The following is a 25080-nucleotide window of genomic DNA, read 5'->3' on the forward strand; positions in this document are numbered from 1 at the left end:
TCTTACACTGGAGATGATAAGATACCAACAGTGCAGTGAAATAATAGGGTAACTCTAGCCAGTCTTTGTCCATGCACATCAGTGATCAAAATTTCAGTATCTTTTATGTCCACACGCATATTGGGTATGTTTAAATAGATCAGTTTAAATATCATCTGACTTACTTGGGGAGAAGCAATTTGAGGCAGTCTCAGGTTGAGAGGAAATTGGCTGAAAGAACATTTCATGTTGCTAACAATTACTACTATTGAGTAAGAAGACGATGAAGCTGGAGAGAGGGTTCGGTGTTTATCAGTCTTTAAAAGTACTTACTGCTATTACAAAAGACTCGGGTTCAATTTCCACGTGGTGGGCCACAACCATCTTTAACTCAACTTCCAACAGATCCCATGCCTTTTTCTGGTCTCTCCAGTCTTCTGAATGTGCATGGCAGACATAAACTTCATGCAGTCACACACAAATATACACTTTAAGCTTCCTTTTCGAAAAAGTTACAGGTGAGGAATTTTCAAGATCAGACGTCACACTTTCTAGGGAAGCTTTCTGACTTTTTCTAAACAGCACCACCATAATAGAATATTATGGACTGACTACTTAAATAACAAACGTGTTTCTTAGTTCTTGGAAATAGGAAGTCCATCACCAAAAGGTGTTAGATAATTCAGTCCTGGGTCAGCCTGTCTTCTGGCCAAAGAGAACCACTTTCCCACAGTCTAGATCACCTTTCCTAGGTGCATCCACATGGAGAGGCTGCTCCTTTGTCACACGACAAGCCAACTAATCCCACAGTGTTCTCTGAGCATATCTAGTCATCTTTACCCCTCAAAGGTCCCATGTCTAAATACCATAATTCTGGATATTTGTCCTTTTAAAAATACATTCGGAAGAGATCACATTCATTCCTTAACATCTTCATTAAATAAGTACTTTTGACTTAAAAATGCCTCCAGCATTTTTCAAAATAAAATTTTAGAGAAAAGGAAAATGAACTATTTAAAGCCCAAGCAGAGGAAATATTCTCCACGAGTAACTGTGATGCTGTTGACATTGGACATTGAGTCATGTAGTCATTAGGTCTATATTCTGTCTCACCTACACTCACTAAATGTATAGACAGGATAAACATAAACATCCTAAATATAATTTCTGCGCTTCTCCATTAGTAACATATAAAGAGATAACATTTTTAAAAGATTTATTTATTTTATGTATATGAGTGCTCTAGCTACATGTACACCTGCTTGCCAGAAGAGGACATCAGATCACATTATATATACATGGTTGTGAGCCATTATGTAGTTGCAGTGAATTGAACACAGGACCTCTGGAAGGGTAGTCAGTGCTCTCAATCGCTGAGTCATCTCTCTGGCCCGAGATTACATCTTTTATGAATGTAGTATAATAAACATATGAGCTGTGATTAGCTTAAGTACCCATAAAACATAACTTAAAACAGCAAAGTATCATTTCTTTAAACATGAAATTAATGAATATAAAAGAAAATAGTGGAGAAACATTAGATCTCACTGAACCACTAATAATGGAAATATGAATTAATACTATGACAATATATGCAATGAGATTTTCAAATATAATAGTTCTCTTCCCTCAGTCATCACTGTATGGTATGCATCTTAGAATCTGAAAAAAAAAAAGCGTAACATCCAGATACCAAATCATTACAAAATTCAGTGTGTTTCAAACTATACAATCTCAAACACCAGTAGATCATTATAAATTACTGTAATCAAACCACCATGACTTCTGTCACATAATGCAAGTTCACAGGGTTGAAAAATTGTGTACTACTACTCTAACTATAGTAATTTATTCCAATTTATATTCATATGTAAAAAGGCTTGTGTGTTTATATACATATTGACATATATACATATATATATATAATAAAATGTTGGAATTATTAAAACTAAATGATGTCTATCCGGTGGCAATTAGAGGAAAATACACCTAAAACTTTCACAAAGAACTTGTTTATGATAAAATTTAAATCTTAAGTATCAAAATTTGATATACTTTTGTTTCATTGACATCGACATGTATTTTGGATAGAGAGAAACATACCTTTTCATATACTGGAATGCACTACTTTTGGATGACCTAAGGAGGAAGAAGGATGAAACCCCAAGTAAAAGAATTATGTAAGCATTCTCATTAATTAGGTTTCATACACTTAAAACATTTTATCAAATCACTGTGGGGTATTTATTCTCAAAATATATTAAAGTCTAAGTTTTAGAACTTGTAAATGGCATCCTACGGATAAAATGTTGAGTGGCCTTGGAAAAGTTTGCAAGGTGATTGTGATGAGTACTTCTCAGTTTTCAGTTTAACTAAATCTGGGATGAACTAAAACCCCAAAATGGCTAGCCACAGCCATGATGGATTTTTGCTTAATAATTTAACATGGAAAGATCCACTTCTAATTTGGATCTCTGAGGTGAGAAGACAGACATTTAGTCTTTTGAGGTGGGAAGACACATCTATACTCTGGGCTCCTTTTCATGTTGGAAGCTACATAAAGAAGATGAAAGAAGGCAGCTCTTGTTCTTGTGCACCTCACTAGCTCTACATCCCTTTACTGGCATTAAAGCCAGTGAACAAGTGAACAACTATTAGATTTCTTGGATATTCCATTCAGAGACAGCCACTTCTGGATTAGCTGGACTGTAGCCTGTAAGCGATTCTAATAAACCCATATCTATCTATCTATCTATCTATCTATCTATCTATCTATCTATCTATCTATCTCTATATCTAGAGAGAAATTCAGACAGATGATAGATAGATCAATTGATTGATCAATCGATAGATTCTCTAAGTTCTGTTACTCTATAAAACCATGACTAACACAGTGACATATTATAGGTGGAAGTTAAGTGGAAACATTTGAAGAGCAGAATTCTAGGGCATCTAATGCACTGTTTACATTTCAATCATTAAACATGAGAACCACAGCTTTGTAGAACACTTGCTTTCATCCTTGTTTGGAGTGGCATCAGAATTTACCTAGGGTATGTTCCCCAGGCTTTACTCAATAAAGTGGGCCAAGAAACAACCCTTAGTACAATATAGGGACACTGAGGACAGTGAGAATAGAATCTCAAATGAGGGATTTTAATTTAAATAATTATCATTTATAATTTGTTCACAAAGTCTGATGTTTCCCTGTGGGTTTTCATACACATTTTGCTTGGGTTAGGCTCTTTCCTTTGCCTCCTCCTCCTCCCTCTGGCCTCTTCTCCATTATACTGTTTGCCCCCAGTATAGAGTTACTAACATGAAATATGCTTTAGTACATCTGTGTGATCCACCCTTACCAAAGACCAACTTCCAAATAAGCACATTATTTAGAACCATTTAGTTTAAACTTGGAAAGCCACTTAAATGTAAAAATGTCATGAAAGTAAAATGCAAATGAGTGATCTCTTAGGATTTGGCAAAATCTTGGAGATAATTTTCGTATTTGGCACAGTCAATTTTCTTCAAAAGTTAATTATTTAGGGGTATGGATGTAGCTCAGTTGGAAGAGTGCTTGTCTAGCCTTGCTTCACCAACGCCACATGAACCTGACATGGTGGTCCACACCTATACTCACAGGATACAGGAGGTGGAGATACGAGGTTTTGAGATTCAAGGTCATTTTCTGCAATACAGTTAGGGCTATAAAAGAGATACCGTCTTTAAAAACATCACTTTAAGTGCTCTTCTGGAGAGGAAGACTTCATCAGAAAAAATGAATTAACCAAATGCATAGACATACTCCATTCAAGTGTTAGAACATCTACGTGAAAACTATTTTCAGATGATATGCAAAATATCAAGGAATTCTCCCCCAAAAGAGCCTCATCTGCACTGTGCCCCACCCGATAATCACACTTCAGTTCATGTCTTCCAGTTCCTGCCTGCATCTTGCTCTATAGGAAGACATGGCTTCCCACCAGTCTCAAGTACCCTCCGCCTAATGTAGGAGGTTCGCCCTGAATTCTCGCTCTGATACTTCCAGCTCGATTCCTGTCCTACTGCTTTCCTAGTCATCGGCACAGTCCATCCCTTTGTTGCAACCATTATCCCTGGCATCTGAGTTTTACTCCTCTCACAGTATTATTCTGTCCCAAGATGGTGCTTAACTGTCTCTTCCCCATCCCCAAACCACCGCTTTTATTACTGCATCCAGCAAGTATTATCGAAATATACATCTTTCAAAAAAAAACACTTCTTGAAAGATATAGCCTTCTTCAGCCTTTGGTCACCCCTCACCTCAAGCTTCATACATCATTTTCTCTCTCTGTACCTTTGTTTCTCTACTTCCTCACTCCTTTTATCTCTCACTCTCTCTCTCTCTCTCTCCCCCTTCATCTTTCAATCCTTTCATCGCCAATCAGTACCCCACTGAACTTTGAGATTGGTTGAGAAGCAGCATCCTTCATTCTCAGGGTCATTTAAATATTTTTTGCTTATTATTTGGTAACTGTATACCTATCCTATCTCTCCTGGAGCCTGACTCCTGTGGAGTCATCCAGACTCTAGATTCCAAGCATATAGCACCATCCTTCCTCACCCTCACTAACCACAGCACAGGTCTAGTCCTGAGCCTCGTTCTTTTGGACCTGATCTAATCTTTCACATTGTAAATGCGTTGGCACCTTATATACTCATGTCCCTGTTATGATTGTGCAACTGCTGTTATCCTCTCTTTAAGCTCTCACTGTATTTTATCCCACAGTTAGTTATACATGCCTCTGCCTTTATCAAAGCAGAGTCCATTTGTAACGAACGCATTCACCTCAGCTCCAGCCCACAACTCTAGGTATAATTTCCCTGTGGACATGCATCGCCCAATTGCTTTTTACATTACCACAATATGGCCACAGTATAAAGTAGAGTAAGCATGTATGGAGGAAGAATAGAATGGCAGAAGGGAAATCATGGCAGCCATATTTCTTTCTTACCTGGTAACACTGTTTGTAATGCTGGCTAAAGAATTCAGTGCCATAAGGCATTATTATACCTAATAATTCATTAATTCTTTATGCTTCAGAATCAAACATGTTGCTTTTGAGAGGTTGAGGCAGAAAAATCCTGAGCTCAGAACAGCACGGAATAAATCTCAAATAAATAAATAAATACATAAATAAATAATAAATAAGATCATAAAACTTGCTAGGCACATTTTTTTAGCAGTATAGTATAACATGCACAATGGCCTGAGTCCAATTCTAGGGACCAAAATAAAGAATCGAGGGGAGTAAAGCAGGCCAGCTTCTTCCCTCTCAACATAAAGACAAACATGAGACTAAAGGAAGCATGACCTAAAGGAAATGGATTGTATCTGACTCATGTTCTTGGACTTTTTTTGCTAAACTACATGATACAAAAGCAGTCAAATGTAAGATACCCAAGATCCCCGCCGCCCCCCCCCCCCACACCTTTTTGTACATAGCATGGCTACGGGAAGGCTGGGAGAAAGTAAATATTAACAACTTGAGAACTTCTAACAATTATACCAGGGTCATTCTCCTTATGAACCTCTCTATAAGGGAGGTGCCTTGTCCCCGGTGGCTTCTGGTTGGAGGGGAAGATGACCTAAGCAGAGAGAACATGAAAGCTCTCATTTTATCAGGGTTATAGTAAATGCAAGAAGACACAGAGCTGAACAGCTGAGCGGTGGTGGGGGCTAGACAGCAAAAGCAGGATAAACAGGAGTGGAGGCTCTCCCTGAAGTATGTCTGGGCTGCTTTAGTTAAGAACTAGAGACTTAGAAGCTCAAGATGAGAGCCTTGCTAGACAAAGCCAGTGTCTTGGCTTCAGGTACAAGCACCTCGAGTGTCTTTCCTGGTAGCCACTCATACTAAGTTGTAGATGTGTGTGAAAATAACCCAAGGTTCCCTTCGAAGAAACCTTGAGGAGTTAACAATATAGTCACAACAGGAAAAGGGTTCTCTTGTTTCCTCGGATAGCGTTCTGATCAGTATTGGGGTTCCAGTGAAAAGAGAACGTGATGCCAAGTCCAGATCCAGGTTATGGGGCCAGTAGAAGTGGAAGGGCAATGATGTTGATTGTGGATTAAGTATGGAATTTGAAAAGCCATCAGCCCAAGAAAGCCAGGAAAATAAATTGGGATCTTAGTCAATGGGAGTAGCTGACACAAGATGCCTAGAGTCCTCCTAGGCATAGCAAGTACAATAAAATAAAATAAAATATACGATATCCCTGTGCTTCCAGGTCTGACGTGATGGAAGAGAACTCTGCCCTTCTGGCAATCTTCATGGCAAATGAAACAAGCCATCTTCACATGTTCTATTCAACTGACAATGGCACCCAATTTCAAAAGAAGATGTGGTACTACAGACTTCCAGTGAAATAGTTTGGCCTTTGACCTAAAGCCTTGAGGAAGATGAAGGGGAGGTCAGCACTAAGTATCTAGGTTGGAAGTGATTCCGAATGTGGAGAAAGTAATATTCATAAGAGATACTATGAGAATTACCTGACAGGAAGACAGTACTCTTCTCAACATAGTTGCTACCCCATTCCCTGATTCTCTTGTTTATTCTAATCTGGTGTTAATATGTCTATTACACCTCTGCTCTACGTCAAGGGGGAACACAGATCACTAGTATGATACTGTGAGAATTCTCATGGTACAGTTCTGATATTAATCATAATAACCACTAATAAAAATGCTGTCATTTATTGACTGAATGTTATCAGGTAAGTGTGCTGCCAAGCTCTTGACACAGACAGATTCTAATAAACTACCAAAAAAACTGAATGTTTCCATTAATATGACAGAAAACAAAAAAAAAAAAAATGAAGCTCAGGTAAGAAATGCGCCCAAAGGTCACACTAGAATATTCCACATTGTCTCCTGCACCTATGACAGTTTTCCTCAAAATAGTAAATAAACAAACTTCAAAACCTCACCAAGACCAGAAGGCGTCCCTCTGAAGCTGGTTCCACTTATAGGTTTCTGTACGCAGCAGCAGAACACCTTATAGGGACTTAGCCCTGCTATAATCACTCCTAATATTTTCAACTATTCATCAAGATCAACAGAGATAAATCCCATAACCTATCAATCCTAACTCATTTGAGCTACAAGAGGATCTGATCGCACTTTGCTGCCTTTCTGTGACTTCTTATACACTCTAATCTCTGACTTCGGGGGTGGGGCGCTTCTTTCTGCTACTTTGTGCTCCAGGAAGTTCTAGGGCCCCATTTCCTGTTTTTCTCTGTATAAATCCACACTCCCTCCCTTAACCTCAGCCAAGATCATATTTAATCCAGACTCCACCCTACAAAGAGCCAAGCTACACATCTTGAAATTGGACATTCTTGTCTCTGCCAGAGAGCCCGAAGGCTCTTCCTTTACTGTGCAGAGTGTGTACGATGCGTCATTTCTTCAAAGCTATAGCTTTTGCCAATAGTGTGTTCTTACTGACTGTTCTGACACGGGCAATGAATTACCACCGCTTAACCCAAGACTCAGGATTTTGGAACGGCCTTTGCATTTCCCTCTCTGACCTTTGCTTTCCTTCTCTGGCCCTGAGTCCACTCCAGCCACACTGTTGACAAAGCACATTCCTATGGTGGGCCTTGGTCCTAAATGTTCCCTTTGTTTAAAATGCCATTCTAAATATCCGCACAGAAAAATCTCCTTTTTGTCCAAGTCTTTGTTTAGTTCTAGCTATTCAAGGAGACCACTCTTTTCATACCTAGCTAGGCATCCTTGACCAACTGGGGCCTTCACCTGTTTTATATCCCTGTTGTAGTCAGCACCTTTCTGTACACTCTGTAGCTCTATTCCCTCATTTCTTTTGCTTAATTCATTACTTGTCTCCATTATTAAAATGTGATTCCAACAGGATCAATGCCTGTGATTATTTTATCTAGTAGGGAATCTCAAGGGTACAGCTTACTTGATGCATGTCTCCAATAATTATGCGTTGACTGAAGAAACATGTATATACTAAGACACATAGAAACGAAGCACTCCTATTTCTGAGCTTCTTGCCCATATCCTTCTGGTGTGCCTCACGATACTTTTGCTTAAACAAGACATTACTGAAAGTTTAATTCTGGGTCTGACATACCTGTCACAATTCATTCAATAAAGGACTAAGGCAGACAAATTCATTAAAAACACACAAACACAAACACACACACACACACACACACACACACACACACACACACACACACCACTGATGTTAATTATTACTTACAACTTTGGAATTAGTAACTCAAACAGAGCCCCAAAGTGTTATCGTCTAACTGCTGTAGGTGCCTGGCACCAAGTTGCAGCAACATATGTATGAACTCCTCCTGTTCAGGTCTTAAAAAAGTCTTTCTTTAGATTCAAAGGAATTTCTGCCCAATACTGCCACCTACTGACAAGTAGGTGGGAAATCAGGACAACCACAAAGTGTAAACCAGTTCTACAAAGTGAGAAAACAATGGCCTTTCCCCGGAGATGGTCAACAAGGAATTTATTTCAATCCCCTATAACTAACTACACTAAATCAAGGTTGTGCAAGTGGAAAAAAATAACAAGGTCTAGAATTACCTTGAAGGATTGTACCAATGAGTGAGGTGACAAAGCAGCAAAGCAAGAGAAGGACGATGAGAACAGAAGTCCAACCGCAGGTAACAGAGTAAACATCTATTTGCAGAGTTTTCATCAGCAACAAGAGTTCAAATATTTGAGACTCAAAGTAAATGTGCTTGTTTTCACATTACTGTCCCTTCCTTAGCCAAACAGATGGCCACTGAAAATTAAAACTTAATAGATATGAAAAAAAGAAATCAAACCTCACAGCATTAGTGGCAGGACCTGTAGAAACATATATATGTATGCATGCATGCATGTATGTATGTATGTATATATGTCTGTATATGATATATATTAAGTAGATGTGTATATAAATATTGCATTATGTATACATGTGTATGTATGTTTACATATATTACATTAAGTATATGTATATATATATTTGCATTATGTATATGTGTGCATGTGTATACATGAATGTATATGATATATATGAAGTAGATGTGTGTATAAATATTGCATCACGTATACATGTGTATATGTTTGTATATTTACATATATTGCATTAAGTATATGTGTGTATAAATTTGCTTTCTGTATATGTGTGTATATGTATACATGAATGTATATGATATAGATGTGTATACTACTACATATTGCATTATATATATGATATGTTTGTATATGCACGTATGTTGGTTGTTAACAGACACTGTTCAGTGCCAGGGAATTTAGACCATGAGTTCCAGGAATGACTAAGAATAAAACAGCCTTTTATTTTCCCCATCAAAACCTGGGAACTTTCTTCTAGCCCACCCAGGCAGGCAGGCAGTGTGCTAACAGTCACTCAACACATGTTCTAGAATTATTTCTTTACATCACTATCATGACTCTTGTAATTTTGTTGTTTCTGAAGAGCCCTAAATGTTTCAAGCACATATTTTTTTCTTCAGAATTATTCATTGTTTGCATTAAATTGTCAATAAGAAATTTTGTTAACCGGAAAATGAATATGCTCATAATAAAAATAGACTAAAATGTGTTTTGAAAGCCCTAAAGAATAAATATTTATGTAAGGGGGGAAGGTGTGTGCAGGGGAAGAAACCCAAAAAAGAAAATAAGTTTTTCTCAAATGCCTTCTGAATTTAAAAACTACACAGGAATATAGAACCAATAAAGAGTAGTAGTAAATGGGACTTAATTACATTGAAAATAGACTGTTAATTAAAATAATTTAAACAGACAAAAGTAGACTCATGAACATGCCCCTGCAAAAACAATAATTCTAGGAGAAGATTGTTTAGAAAAAGTCATTTAATTATGCTCCAAAAATACTCATTTTCTAAAATAATAATAATAATTAACAACTGTGGAAGCCACAAAAAAAATCTATAATTTTAAGGCTTGAGGGTGTCACTTTGTAATAATTGGGTACGGCTGAATAGTTAAGAAACCTGTTGCTTTTATTTACACTCTTGATCCAGCAAGAATGATGACATGGCCTCGGGGTAGTCATCTACACTGGCTTTGATTTTATGACCCATTCAGCATTTGGGTTCAGATGGTACAAGTCCTTCATGTATGTATCGTCATCAAGGCAACGTTCCCCTGTGAACGAGATGGAGATGTGATATCAATTAACTTCGTGGGCACAACCAATGGCCTAAGAGCTTAGATTTCAAAGTCTTTATCACTTGCTCACCCTGGTTTCTCATGACAACATTCAAAGAACTAGCCCAGACATTGAAAAAGTCAATTGAATAGTCTAGTCATTCTGTAAATGTCAGAATCAAATTAAATTAAGGTACAGAAAACGCTTTGTGTGATGGACTTTAAATGCTTCATTAAAACCATTCCCACTGTTATTAAACATAGCGGTCACTTTAAGTGAGCCAAGAAATCACACTAATTCCCAAGATCTCACAGTGAAAGGAACAGTCAAATGTGCAAAGGTTGAGTTCGAATGACTATGTGAACAGACGGACCTCAAAAAGAGGCTCCAGGAAGAATAGCCAGTCCAGTCCTCTCAACAAACCCATACCAACCAGCAGCTGGCTGCAGCTTCCTACAATTGCTTTAGAATACAGCAATGTTTTTCTTCCACAGATATAAATGTCAACCATTGGCAACATCACCATATAGAATGAAACTGTGCTTACCAATATTTCCTCCAATCTCATACAGGAAAACTTCTCCTTTCTTGAGTGTCTGGGCAACCCCACTATCAGGGACAAAACAAACCGATTAGGTGCATCGTCAAACAGCTTGCAGCTAAATCCATTTAACAGGTGGGGAATTCTAGCCAGCATAGAAAATTCATAACTCAGACATACTGCAGTTTTATACTTTTATATTTTTCCCCCTCTGTTAAATGTGCCCAATAGGTAATAAAAGTGTTACGCTTGGAAATGAAATAAACAGAATAAGGTATCTTAAGGGAAAAGGATAGATCAATATCTAAATTTGTAAGCACTAAAAACCCAAGTTCATACAGCACTGGTATAGCACAATTATTAATATGATTATCTGTTCTTGTATAGGCCAGGCTCTGACAAAGTTTTCTCACTGTGCTTACTTTTCATCATGGAACTGTGTTAGAGGACAATAGTGGTGAACAAGATGACCACGAGCAATGGAGACCTGTCCCATGGGGTGCCCATTCAGATTTGGAGGTGTGCCCACCCATACAGTGCAGAAGTAAGCACTTGGGACTTGACTCTACTCAGTGTGCTGTTTACAAATCTGCATTCTTCAAGGAAAAGACTTTTCCACCTACCATAAAAAGCTGCTGTAGCTTAAGCCCATAAGTACATTCTGCCATGTTTTGACTTTACATAATACGTCAACAAATGGGAACCTCTGGCTACTCCATAACTGTGTACAGCTTTTGGTTTTACATAATTGGTTACAAACGTAAACATTTATAAAATATTAAGTGCACGCATAAACAAAAATCCTCCAATTCAGTGATTGTTCTAAGTAATTCTATAAAAGAATTGCTTTAAAACACGATAAAACTTTAGAGCCAAACTTTGTATTTGTTTGAAACTCCTGAATTTGATTTTGAAGTCCTCTGTGTTATGTGGGTTAGGTGAACAGAGAAGTTGTGGGTTGCTGATAAAAGGTCCAGAAGAGAGAGGCTAAAGAGACAGCTCAGCCGCTAAGAACATTGATTATCCTTGCAAAGGACTAGGGTTCGATTCCCAGCACCCACAAGGTGGATTAGAACTAGTTATAACTCCATTCCCATGGAATCAAACACCTTCTGTGGGTGCTTCATAGACACGGTACACACACAACATACACACACACTCAAAACATGCATGTACATAATTTTTTCAAGACTAGAGGAAATATATCATGTGAGCAGGAGGAAAATAAGCAAGTTTGTCTCTACTTCGTCTACAATACCATAAACACAATTTTTCTTTTTCACTCTTCCAAATGAGTATTTATTCAGGGCAGATATACACGATTCAAAAAGGGGTGGAGATGGGGCTGCGCCCAGAGATGAACAGGTCCAACAGTTCTCTGTACCCAAACCCCAAGGTGGAGAGAGTGAAGTGCAGACAAGCCTGAGAGCTCAGAGGAGACCTACACTTCTGCTCGAATTCCTGGCCCAAGAGGAACCTGCCCTGCCTAGTGCCCTCTGGATTCAGGAATCTAGGAGCAGTCAGGGGCAGGACCCTTCCAGTTTCTACCTGCACCCAGAGCAGAAAGTCAGTAGCCATTACCAGTGACCAATGAGAACAGAGGTAAGACCAATTCTTTTGCTCCCAGTGACCAATCTGGAGACCTCAGGACACACAAACTCAGGAGAAATCTGAGACAGGACCCTTCTGGTTTCTGCCTACACCAAGAGCTAAGAAGTCCTACCCCTCTCTGTATCCAGATCTGGCTGTAAGAAAACGGGTACAGCAGGGTCAAGCCACGGTCAGAGACACCAGGGACAAACTGATGTCCAGAAGCGAATGCCGGAAACTAAGCAACAAAAACCAAGACTACTTGGCATCATCAGAGCCCAATTCTCCTACTACAGCAAGTACTGGATATGCCAATACACCAGAAAAGCACGATTTGGATTTAAAATCACATCTCATGATGATGTTAGAAGACTTTAAGAAGGACATAAATAAATCCTTAAAAAAATAAAGGACAACACAGTTAAACAAGTAGAATCCCTTAAAGAGGAAACACAAAAGTCACTTAAAGAATTACAGGAAAACACAACCAAACAGGTGAAGGAATTGAACAAAACCATAAAAATGGAAATAGAAGCAATAAAAAAAATCATGAAGGGAGACAACCCTGGAGATAGAAAACCTAGGAAACAGATCAGGAGTGCTAGATGCAAGCATCACCAACAGAATAAATTAGAAGAGAGAATCTCAGGGGCAGAAGATACCATAGGAAACATTGACACAGTGGTCAAAGAAAATGTAAAATGCAAAAAGCTCCTGAACCAAACCATCCAGGAAATCCAGGACACAATCAGAAGATCAAAGTTAAGGATAATAGGTATAGAAGAGAGTGAAGACTCCCAACTTAAGGGGCCAGTAAATATATTCAACAAAATTATAGAAGAAAAATTCCCTAACCTAAAGAAAGAGATGCCCACAAACATACAAGAAGCCTACAGAACTCCAAATAGATTAAACAAGAAAAGAAATTTCTCCCATCACATAATAGTCAAAACACCAAAGGCACAAGACAAAGAAAGAATATTAAAAGGAGTAAGGGGAAAAGGCCAAGTAACATATAAAGGCAGACCTATCAGAATTATACCAGACTTCTCACCAGCAACTATGGAAACCAGAAAATCCCGGGCAGATGTCATACAGACCCTAAGAGAACACAAATGCCAGCCTGGGTTACTATAATCCAGCAAAACTCTCAATTAACATAGAAGGAGAAACCAAGATACCCCATGACAAAACCAAATTTACACAATCTTTCCACAAATCCAGCCTTACAAAGGATAATAGGTGAAAAACTCCAACACAAGGAGGGAAAGTACAACCTAGAAAAAGCAAGAAAGTAAGCTCCTTGCAACAAACCCAAAAGAAGAGAGGCACACAAACATAATCCACCTCAAATAGCAAAAATAACAGGAGACAACAATCACCATTCCTTAATATCTCTTAACAACACTGGACTCAATTCCCCAATAAAAAGACATAGACTAACAGACTGGATATGTAAAGAGGACCCAGCATTTTGCTGCATACAGGAAACACACATCAGTTACAAAGACAGACAAAACCTCAGAGTAAAAGGCTGGAAAAACAATTTTCCAAGCGAATGGTCCCAAGAAAAAAGCTGGAGTAGCCATTCTAATATGGAATAAAATTGACTTTCAACCAAAAGTTGTCAAAATTAATAAGGAAGGACACTTCATTTTCATCAAAGAAATAATCCACCAAGATGAACTCTCAATCCTCAGTAGCTATGCTCCAAATGCAAGGGCACCTACATTCATAAAAGAAACTTTATTAAAGCTCAAAGCACACATTGAACGTCACACAACAATAGTGGGAGATTGCAACACTTCACTCTCATGGACAGATCATGGAAACAGAAACTAAACAGAGACATGGTGAAACTAACAGAAGTTATGCACCAAATGGATTTAACATATCGATAGAACATTTCATTCTAAAGCAAAAGAATATACATTCTTCTCAGCACCTCATGATACCTTCTCCAAAATTGACCATATAATTGGTCACAAAGCAGGCCTCAACAGATACAAGAAGATTGAAGTAATCCCATCAGATCACCACAGACTAAGGCTGGGCTCCAATACAATAAAAATGGCAGAAAACACACATATATATCGAAGTTGAACCACACTCTACTCAATGATAACTGGGTCAAAGAAGAAATAAATGAAGAAATTAAAGACTTTTTAGTATTTAATGACAATGAAGGCATAACATATCAAAACTTATGGGACACAATGAAAGCAGTACTAAGAGGAAAACTCATACCTCTGAGTGCCTCCACAAAGAACATGAAGAGAACATACATTAGCAGCTTGACAGCACACCTAAAGGCTCTAGAGGAAAAAGAAGCAAATACTCCAGTAGCAGTAGACAGCAGGAAACAATCAAACTCAGGGCAGAAATCAACCAAGTAGAAACAAAAAGAACTATTCAAAGAATCAACAAAACCAGAAACTGGTTATTTGAGAAAATCAACAACATAGATAAACCCTTAGCCAGACTTACCAAAGGGCACAGAGAAAGTATACAATTCCTTCTATGAAGCACAATTATGCTTATACACAAAGCAAACAAAGACCCAATAAAGAAAGAGAACTTCAGACCAATTTTCCTTATGAATATTGACACAAAATTACTGAATAAAATTCTCAGAAACCAAGTCCAAGAACACATCAAAATGATCATCCATCATGATCAAGTAGGCTTCATCCAGGAATATAGGAATGGTCCAATATACGGACAACCCATCAACGTAATCCACTACACGTAAACAAACTCAAAGGAAAAAAAAAAACATGATCATCTGATTAGATGCTGAGAAAGCATTTGACAAAATTCAACACCCCTTCATATTAAAAGTCTTGAAAAGATCAAGAATTCAATGTCCATTCCTCAATATAATAAAAGCAATATACAGCAAACCAGTAGCCAACATCAAACTAAATAGAGAGAAACTTGAAGCAATCCCACTAAAATCAGGGACTAGACAAGGCTGTCTACTCTCTCCCTACTTATTCAATATAGTTCTTGAAGTCCTCGCCAGAGCAATCAAGACAACAAAAGGAGGTCAACGGGATACAAATTGGAAAGGAAGAAGTCAAAATATCACTATTTGCAGATGATATGATAGTATATTTCAGTGACCCCAAAAGTTCCACCACATAACTACTAAGCCTGATGAACAACTTCAGCAAAGTGGCTGGGTATAAAATTAACTCAAACAAATCAGTAGCCTTCCTCTACTCAAAGGATAAACAGGCTGAGAAAGAAATTAAGGAAATGACACCCTTCACAAGAGTCACAAATGATATAAAAAATCTTGCTGTGACTCTAACCAAGCAAGTGATAGATCTATATGACAAGAACTTCAAGTCTCTGAAAAAAGAAATTGAAGAAGATCTCAGAAGATGGTAAGACCTTCCATGCTCATGGCTTTGCAGGATTAATGTTGTATAAATGGTCATTTTGCCAAAAGCAATCTACAGATTCAATGCAATCCCCATCAAAATTCCACCTTAATTCTTCATAGAGTTAGAATAAGCAATTTGCAAATTCATTTGGAATAACAAAAGACCCACGATAGTGAAAACTATCCTCAACAATATAAGAACTTCTGAGGGAATCACCATCTCTGACCTCAAGATATACTACAGAGCACTAGTAATAGAAACTGTATGGTATTAGTATAGAGGAAGGTAGATCAATGGAATAGAATTGAAGATCAAGAAATGAACCCACACAACTATGGTCACTTATCTTTGACAAAGAAGTTAAATCCATCTAGTGGAAAAAAAGATAGCATTTTCAACAAATGATGCTGGTTCAACTGGAGGTCAGCATGTAGAACAATGCAAATCGATATATTCTTATTGCCCCTGTACAAAACCCAGGTCCAAGTGGATAAGGACCTCCAAATAAAAGCAGATATACTCAAAGTAATAGTAGACAAAGTAGGGACGAGCCTCAAACACTCATGACATCAGTCCTGGTGAAAATTTCCTGAACAGAACATCAATGGCTTATGCTTCAAGATCAAGAATTGATTAATGGCACCTCATAAAATTTCAAAGTTTCTGTAAGTCAAAGGACACTGCCATTAGGACAAAATGGCAATCAACAATTGGGAAATGATCTTTACCCATCCAATAGAGGGCTACATCTGATAGAGGGCTAATATCCAATATGCACAAAGAACTCAAGAAGTTAGACTCCAGAGAGTCCAATAACACTATTTAAAAAGTGTGGTACAGAGCTAAACAAAATTCTCAGCTAAGGAATATCGAATGGCTGAGAAGTACCTAAAGAAATATCCCATATCCTTAGCCATCAGGGAAATGCAAATCAAAACAACCTTGAGATCCACCTCACACCAATCAGAATGACTAAGATCAAAAACTTAGGTGGCAACAGATGCTGGCAAGAATGTGGAGAAAGAGGAACATACCTCCACTGTTGGTGGGATTGCAAGCTGGTACAACCACTGTATAAATCAGTCTGGTGGTTCCTCAGAAAATTGGACTTAGTGCTACCTGAGGACCCAGCTATACCACTTGTTGACATACACCTAAAAGATGCTCCAACTTATAACAAGGACACATGCTCCACTATGTTCACAGCAGCCTTATTTATAATAGTCGGAAGCTGGAAAGAACCCAGATGTCCTTAAACAGAGGAATGGATACAAGAAAATGTGGTACATCTATACAATGTAGTACTACTCAGCTATCAAAAACAATGAGTTCATCAAACTCATAGGCCAATGGATGGAACTAGAAAATGTCATCCTGAGTGAGGTAGCCCAATCACAGAAAAACACATATGCACTCACTGATAAGTGGATTATTTACCCAAAAGCTCAAATTACCTAAGATACAATCTACAGACCACATGAAGCTCAAGAAGGATGACCAAAATGTAGATGCATTGGTCCTTCTTAAAGGGGGGGAAATATTCATAGGAGGAGATATGGAGAAAAAGTTTGGAGCAGAGACTAAAGGAATGGCCATTGAGCCTGCCCCACCTGGGAATCCAGCCCAAATATATATAGCCACCAAAACTAGACAATATTGCTGATGCCAAGAAGTGCATGCTGACACTATCCTACTCAGCTAGAGCATGACAAATCTAGAGGTAAATGCTAGCAGCAAACCATTGAGCTGAGAAATTCCCCATTGGAGGAAATAGAGAAAAGATTGAAAGAACTGAAGGGGATTGCAACACTATTAGAACAATAATACCAACCAACCAGAGCTCCCAGGGACTAAGCCACTACCCAGGGAGTACACATTGATAGAGCCATGGCTCCAGCTGCATATGTAACAGAGGATGGCCTTGTTGGGCACCAATGGGAGGAGAAGCCCTTGTTCCTGCCAAGGCTGGACCCTCCCCCCCAGTGTAGGGGAATGTCATGGTGGGGAGTTGGGAAAAGTGGGGGTCGTTGGGACAGGGGAACAGCCTCATAGATGAAGGGGTTGCAGGGATGGGATAGATGGCTTATAGACAGGAAACCAGGAAAGGGAAAAACATTTGAAATGTAAATAAAAAATGATTTAATTAAAAAAATGACTAGAAAAAAAGGAGGGAAGAAATAGGTTTTCTTTGATGAGCAAAAACTACATTTAAGTAACCTAGCAACCCCAAAGCTAACAGCAGAGTGATATTTATATATTTTTTAAAGAAGAAGTATTTGTGTTACATGACATTTAATTAATTTATTTATGTATTTGTCCTTTCCAGGATAGATAGCTGGCTCAGTAGTTAAGAGCATATACTGCTCTTTGGAGAGGACCTGAGTTCAGTGCCCAGCACAGTTACAGGAACTGGCTCACCCATTCCAGGGGGTCATCAAGCACAGCTTTTCTAAGGAGTTTGCGGTTCTAGGGTTATCCCACCTTCTCCATCCAGGACCATGCCCTGTATCTCTGTCTGCCCTGGGCCATGCACCCGCTCACACTTTAGTTTCTACCTACTGCCTTATATACCAACCAAGTCACACTCTGATTCCAATCAAGAGTTACTGTGGATGGAATACTCCAAAGGAATATTATAAAAGCCTTGATTTTTAAGACCCTATTCTAATATTGCTTTCAGAGACAAGTCTCAAGTGTCTACATAGTTCTTTCATTTTCCAAAATGCTTAAACAAATTTTCTGGCACAAGATAGCTTTCGTATAAGACCAACAAATTCACTAAAAAAAATGAGAAGCATCAATATTTCACCAAAGACTGATGAGCAAATGGCCAATTTTTTATAGTTTTTGGTTTGATGAATGCTCATTGACTTGAGTTGAGGTAGTAAGAAAGGGAATGGTGAAGGAAAGTTAGCTAGGTTCCAGAATGTTCCAAACAATAAGTGGGATATAAATGGGAAAAAGTACAGATTAGAGGGCAAGCACAGTGCAGACGCTTACAGAGCATTGCCCTCACTGTGTCCCACATAGCCATCAATAGGACGTAGTGGTCTCTTTCCTACTAATTTCCCATGAGAATATAAGGACGTTCTAGTCTGCCCTGCTCTTCCAAATGAGAAATGAAGACTTCAAGCTAGGACGTGGGAGATGCTCAGCAGGAAAAGTTCCTACTGTCAAACCCAATGACCCATAACCAACATGGCAGGAGGAGAAAACCAGTTCAAGAACTGTGTACTGATGTACATAATAAATGCACACAAAACACATTACAATATCATCATTTAAAACACCAGCCCCAAGTTGAAGCCAGAATAGCATGTGTCTTTGTTAGGGTTTTACTGCTGTGAACAGACACCATGACCAATGCAACTTTTATAAGGACAACATTTCATTGGAGTTGGCTCAAAAGTTCAGGGGTTCAGTCCATTATCATCAAGGCAGGAACATGGCAGCATCCAGGTAGGAGTGGTGCAGGAGGAGCTAAGAGTTCTATATCTGAAGGCTGCTATCAGAATACTGGCTTCTAGGCAATTAGGATCAGGGTCTTATAGCCCACACCCATAGTGATACATCTATTCTAACAGATCACACCTTCTAATAGTGGGCTCCCTGGGCTGAGCATATACAAGCCATCACAGCACGCATTTGAATATACAAACTATACAATATACTATTCTGGTTGTACAATATTGCAGTCATAGTTATTAAAGTCACAGTTGAACACATTGTAAATCATAGGGATTTACAATTCGAACATCTAAATAGGAAAGATGAGCAGAAATCCTTGGAGCTTGTAGGAGGCTCCTGTCACAAGTCACCTCGATCTCCAGAAACCCATTCTGGGAGGAAAGGGAACAAGCCCGTGGAGGAAAGAAAGGTCAAAGGTGGGGATGAGAGAGGGAGCTAGTTGATTTTATTGTAGCAGAGACACTCCAGGAATTAAAGATCAATCTCAGAATTTCCAAATGCACCCAGCCCCTAATTCTGAGGGATTTAACTCAGGGCTTCAATGCCAGTGTGACTCCCAGAGGCTGCTGTGCGATGAGTTTAGAGACTACCTCTGTGGGCAAAATCTAGGTCCATGTGTGATCTCAGAGAAGCATGTTCCCTGCCTAAGATCCTATCAGTAAAACAGAAGGAATGATGGTATTTGCTGCAGACAGGGACTGCAAGCAAGTTGACACTGGTCTGCAGAGGGCTTAGTGACTGTCCGGAAGTCCCCATGCCACTTCAGGACATCTATGAGCTATGGAGATCCATCCATTCTCCCACCTTATATAATAGGGTAGTTGTCTTAAGGTTGGCTTTTAACACCTGGCAGAGTGTCAGTCAGAGTACAAACATTAACATAAGGTGCTATACTGACTCTGAAGAGGCATCAGCACACAACCTGACTGAAGCTCCCCATTGCTAGAAGCACATAAGCCTCGATGAAAGACTAAGAGCATTAGTACTTATACTGAAATGCTAACACTCCGGATTTCTTTCAAGAACTTTAGGTTAGAATTCGTGGTTGGTAAGATGGCTCAGTGGGTAAAGGCGTTTGTTGCACACACAACAACAAGGATGTGACCTGCATCCAGCCTTTAGAATCCATATCAGGGTAGAAAGAGAGAATGGACTATTTTTTTAAATAGAATTTTAATTTCATAATATAAATAGGAGGAATGTCACTAAAAGTGACGTAAGCCAAAAATAGATATTTTAAGGGGAAAAGCTATAGGATTCTCAAGTTCAAGACAGGTTGAACGGAAACCACACAGACTATAATGCATACAGCGAGGAGGAAGAGCTCTCGAAGAACTGTATAATATCTGCCGGAGGACAAAGAAGGACATGGTCCTCCCAAACGCGGACAGCTTGTTCTCCTCTCCTCACTTCAGACCTCAGGGGACTCGGTGTCCTTTGCAATCACCCGAGCTTTCAGTTTTCAAATTGGAACATTTCCTTCTTATTCATTAAATTTCATAGAGAAAGTTACGTCTTCATTTTAATCGGCTGCATCCTAATTAGCAATCTTTGTAACAGCCTCCAAACAGTAATTAACCTCCAACCAAGTGCTCTGTTAAGACCGTTGAGTAGTTTCCTTTGCCAAGCTCATTGTAGGCAAATGGTGAAGGGGCGCTCACCCAGGCTTCGTAAAACTTCAACTTGCACACAATCTACTTGTGACTGTTTTATTTCAAGGATCTAATTGTCAACTATGCTCTGCTATTCATACGGTAAGACATATAGACAGACAGACAGACAGACACACACACACACACACACATGGAGCTGGAAGAAGCAGAAGGAAAGGAGATAGCAGGGAGGAAGGGAAGAAGAAAGGGAGGGAGGAAGGAAGGGAAGGGGGATAGAGGGAGGGAAGGAGACAGAGAGGGGGAAGAGAGAGAGAGAGAGAGAGAGAGAGAGAGAGAATACGAGAGAATATATATATAAATATAAAAGTGAGTTATCCGACAAAATAATTAAAACAGGCCTCTACCTTTCTTGGCTCAGAAACCTGGCAAGTACGTCGCTGGCTTTTAGTTCTTCAGTTAGCTGTATTGCCATGGAAACTTTTGAAAGATGGGGAGCTTGCACTCGAATCACTCCCTGAGGAACGTCAGCCTGCAAAGCAATAATGACACTGGAGCTGAGCTGACAGCAGCTGGAACCTGGAACTCTGTACAATACATCGTACGGGAAGTGTGCTTAACTACTACCCAGTTAACTCCACTGCATAAAGCCTTAACTACTGTATAATGTAATTTGCTAAATCACATCAAACCTCAAATATCCTCTTAATGGTGATAGGGGAACTTTATAATGCCTGTGCAGTACTGCTTAATTATTTTTAAAGACGTAAAGAATGACGGCAATAACCATTACTGCCGTATTAAGTGCTGATTTCTGAGGGTTGTCTACCGGAGAGCACTTCCTCATGTAGCAATTTATGAAATTGAATCAGAAAGAAGCCACTGGGTGCTGAGCCTATGTGTGCGTTAACAAAACCTTCCCGCCCAGTATCAAGAGTTCCTCTACCTTTTATGTCCCTGGGTGTGAAAAAGAAATAGACTTTCCTGATACATTCGCACCGTATTCGCTTCCCACACGATTACTAAGCATATTATACTTTTGACTTAAGAGAACCAAGTCTAAGCCCTCTGCCGTCGGATGTGCAGGACACAGCTTATGGATTTAGGGACACCCAGTGGAACATTTTTGAGGTTTGCAATACCGGAACATCAGCTACAGCATTCAAAATAATAGGCTTAATTAATTCCTAAATGGTTTTTTGCTAAAATAAATACTAATTTATTATTTATAACCATATGTCTTAAACAGATTTGAGAACAGCATGCTCAAATTATGTTTAGATAGGATTCCTTAAATATTACACATACCCTACTTAATTCAGCCAAAGTTTACAAGCATCCACTGAGCACTGTTACTTCTACTTACCTGGCAGATAGGAAAGAGACACAACCTTTAGCATACATTACTCCTGTGCCTATTAAATGGATACGGTCTCGAGTTACTTTTGCTTTTAGTCAAAAAGCCCGAACACATTACAGATGCTGTGAATGTCTTTGGAAATTAAATGGAAGTATTCTTCTAGAACCAGGCAGGAAAAAAAAAGCATATGCCCTCAAACCATTTAAAATTGGTTCTCACTAACAGGAGAAATTTCATATTGAAATGGCAGAGAAAGAAAGGCACTGCATAAGAATGCCTAGCAAACATGGGTACCATCCAGCAGGTCCGACCACAGGCAGTCTCAACGCCCTTCCGTCATGCAAGTGTTGCTCTTGTCTTTTCCTTCCTGGGGTATGTAATCTGTCCCAACTGTCTCAGTATACTCTGACCTTGGCAGGACCCTGACCTCTAGAGTAAGCTACATTATGTTTTCCTTTTAACGAGGAGACGGACTTCTTTCATCTGTAATGTAATGGAAAATGAGCTATTTTCAACAATAGATGGATTTTTTTCCGGTGGTGGTGGTGGTGGTGGTGGTGGTGGTGGTGGTGGTGGTGGTGGTGGTGGTGGTGGTGTGTGTGTGTGTGTGTGTGTGTGTGTGTGTGTGTGTGATGTGTTCCTTTCTGAGCAAGTATTAATGGTGGAGCACAACTCAGAGTACAGGACCTTCTCCCTTGACATTGCCCTGTAGCTTCGTTCCTACTCTGAACAATAAATGTGATGCCTTGGTCACAGCTGTTTCCTTCAGGGAAGAGGAAGACAATAAGCTGATACCAACAACTTGAATGTCAGAGTGAAAACTGTAATGAGACGCTTGGAATGGGGGGGCTGTATTCATAACCCACTGTTCACTTGTCCCACACAGTGACAGAAACAAACAGTGGCACTTCGAATGAACACACGCTAGCCTCGCTATTACTTTGCACATGGCTCTGAATGGAAAACCAGGGTCGGCGGATAACAATGTACTTACGATGATAAGGAAAATTAGGAAATTCTGGCTAATTTACAGTACCAGCTATATTTAAATTTGCTTAATGAAAGCAGTAATGAAGAAACTTCCTTCCAGAGTCACCTTTTACCCAGCCCTAGCGAATGAAAAGGTATTGTGCAAATGAACCAGAAAGATACTAGAGTGTCAGGAAGAGCTCAACAGTGTGGCACCCTCAGCAGCTACTTGACTTTCCTCCCATGATTCCTTGTGGTTTACTTTCCTGTTTAGAGGGGGCACAGGAGGGAATCTATCCTCTCTGGTAGGTCCTAAACCCTGTGGGTATGTATCAACCAATCCTGTTTCAAGGCTCTGTTAAACCACTTCAGACTCCATGGAAACTACCTACTCTACTATGATTCACAGAATCAAAGGAAGTAAAATCACTTAATATTTTCATCAAAAACAATGGAATGGCAGTCACATTTTTCTGTACCAAGGTATACCAGCATGCATTTTTTTCATTTTTTTATTATTTTATTTATTTAAATTTCAAATGTTATTCCCCTTCCCAGTTTCCCTTCCACAAACTCCCTATCTCTATGTGGGTGCTCCCCCACCCTAGCATCACCCCATGCTGGTGCATTAAGCCTTCACAGGACTAAGGGCTTCCCTTCTCATTGATGCCAGATAAGGCCATCCTCTCCTACATATGCTGCTGCAGCCATGGGCCTCCACATTTGGTGTTTTAACTATCATGTGACTGGAGGAATCTCTTTTCCAGTCCCATCTGTTTAGCATTCTGTAGGCTTCTTGTATGTTTATGGGCATCTCTTTCTTTATGCTAAGGAAGTTTTCTTCCTTAAAGATGTTAGCTGGCCCTTTGAGTTGGGAATCTTCACTCTTGTCTATACCTTTTATTCTTAGGTTCAATCTTTTCATTGTGTCCTGGATTTCTTAATTGTTTTGAGATGGGAGCTTTTTGTCTTTTGTAATTTCTTTGACTAGTGTGTCAAATGTCTTCTATGGTATCTTCTGCCCCTGAGATTCTCTCTTCTATCTCTTGTATTCTGTTGGGGATGCTTTTGTCTATGACTCCAGATCTCTTTCTTATGTTTTCCATGTCCAGGGTTGTCTCCTGTTGTATTTTCTTTAATGTTTCTATTTTCATTTTTAGATCCTGGAAGGTTTTGTTCAATTCCTTCACCTGTTTGATGGTGTTTTCCCATATTTCTTTTAGAGATTCATATGTTTCCTCTTTAAGGGCTTCTACTTTTTATTAACCTGTGTTCTGTATTTCTTTAAGAGAGCTATTTGTGTCCTTAAAGTCCTCTTATCATATTCATGAAATGGGATTTTAGATCTGAATCTTGCTTTTCAGGTGTGTTGGGGTATCCAGGGCGTGGTGTGGTACGAGAACTGGGTTCTGATGTTGTCAAGTGACATTGGTTTCTCTTGCTTATGGTCTTGCCTCTCACCATCTGGCTATCTCTAGTTCTCACTACCCTTGCTGTCTCTGACAGCAGCCTGTCCCTCCTGTGAGCCACCTGGTTGTGTCAGAACTTCTGGGACTCCCGCTGTTTCTGTGATCCTGTCCTGTGATTCTGGTGTGTCCCAAATCCTGGGATTCAAGCTTTCAATGGGCGTTGCAGAAATAGGTGGGGAGCTAAGGCCCTGGGGGCCTGCTCTGGGAACAGGTGCAAGCCAGAAGAGACCTGTGCTTCTGGATGGGCAGGGGTTCCTGCTTCCCTGGCTCCTGTAGGGGTCCTGGTTATGCCAGGTGTTGGGGCAGATGTTGTGGCCTCAACTGTAATCCTGAGTGTGTCCAATCTCCTGGAAGTTGAGCTTCCCTTGTGATCCTGAGATCCTGGTGTGTCTTGACTCCTAAGAGTCAAGTTTCCTCTGGGTGTGGTTGAAGTGGATGGGGAGACAGCACCCTGTGTCCACTCAGGCACTGGGGCAAACTGGGAGGAGCCCCTTCCTCTG

The 25080-nt window shown here is 39.5% G+C and overlaps 1 protein-coding gene and 1 long non-coding RNA gene across 6 annotated transcripts in view; both read right to left on the reverse strand.

Moving 5' to 3' along the window:
- Positions 1-312: 312 nt before the first annotated feature.
- Positions 313-7225, reverse strand: LOC148006866 (uncharacterized). The gene is made up of 3 exons (XR_015649148.1): positions 3617-7225; positions 2083-2118; positions 313-1641 (listed from the first exon to the last, which is right to left on the reverse strand). It is a non-coding gene; the product is annotated as an uncharacterized LOC148006866 (long non-coding RNA).
- Positions 7226-9865: 2640 nt separating this feature from the next.
- The window catches only part of Arhgap18 (Rho GTPase activating protein 18), a 233047-nt gene continuing 217832 nt past the window's right edge, over positions 9866-25080 (reverse strand). For 4 of the 5 annotated variants that reach the window (XM_087550197.1, XM_087550217.1, XM_087550210.1 and 1 more), the window contains 3 exons: positions 21190-21314; positions 10729-10790; positions 9866-10177 (listed from right to left, as the gene is read on the reverse strand). In XM_087550197.1, the coding sequence (XP_087406323.1) occupies positions 10086-10177; positions 10729-10790; positions 21190-21314 (279 nt within the window). In that variant the 3' untranslated portion in view covers positions 9866-10085. 5 annotated transcript variants of the gene reach the window in all.

The sequence above is a fragment of the Rattus norvegicus genome, chromosome 1 (genome assembly GCF_021556685.1).
Source record: "Rattus norvegicus strain SHRSP/BbbUtx chromosome 1, alternate assembly SHRSP_T2T, whole genome shotgun sequence".
Lineage (NCBI taxonomy): Eukaryota > Metazoa > Chordata > Mammalia > Rodentia > Muridae > Rattus > Rattus norvegicus.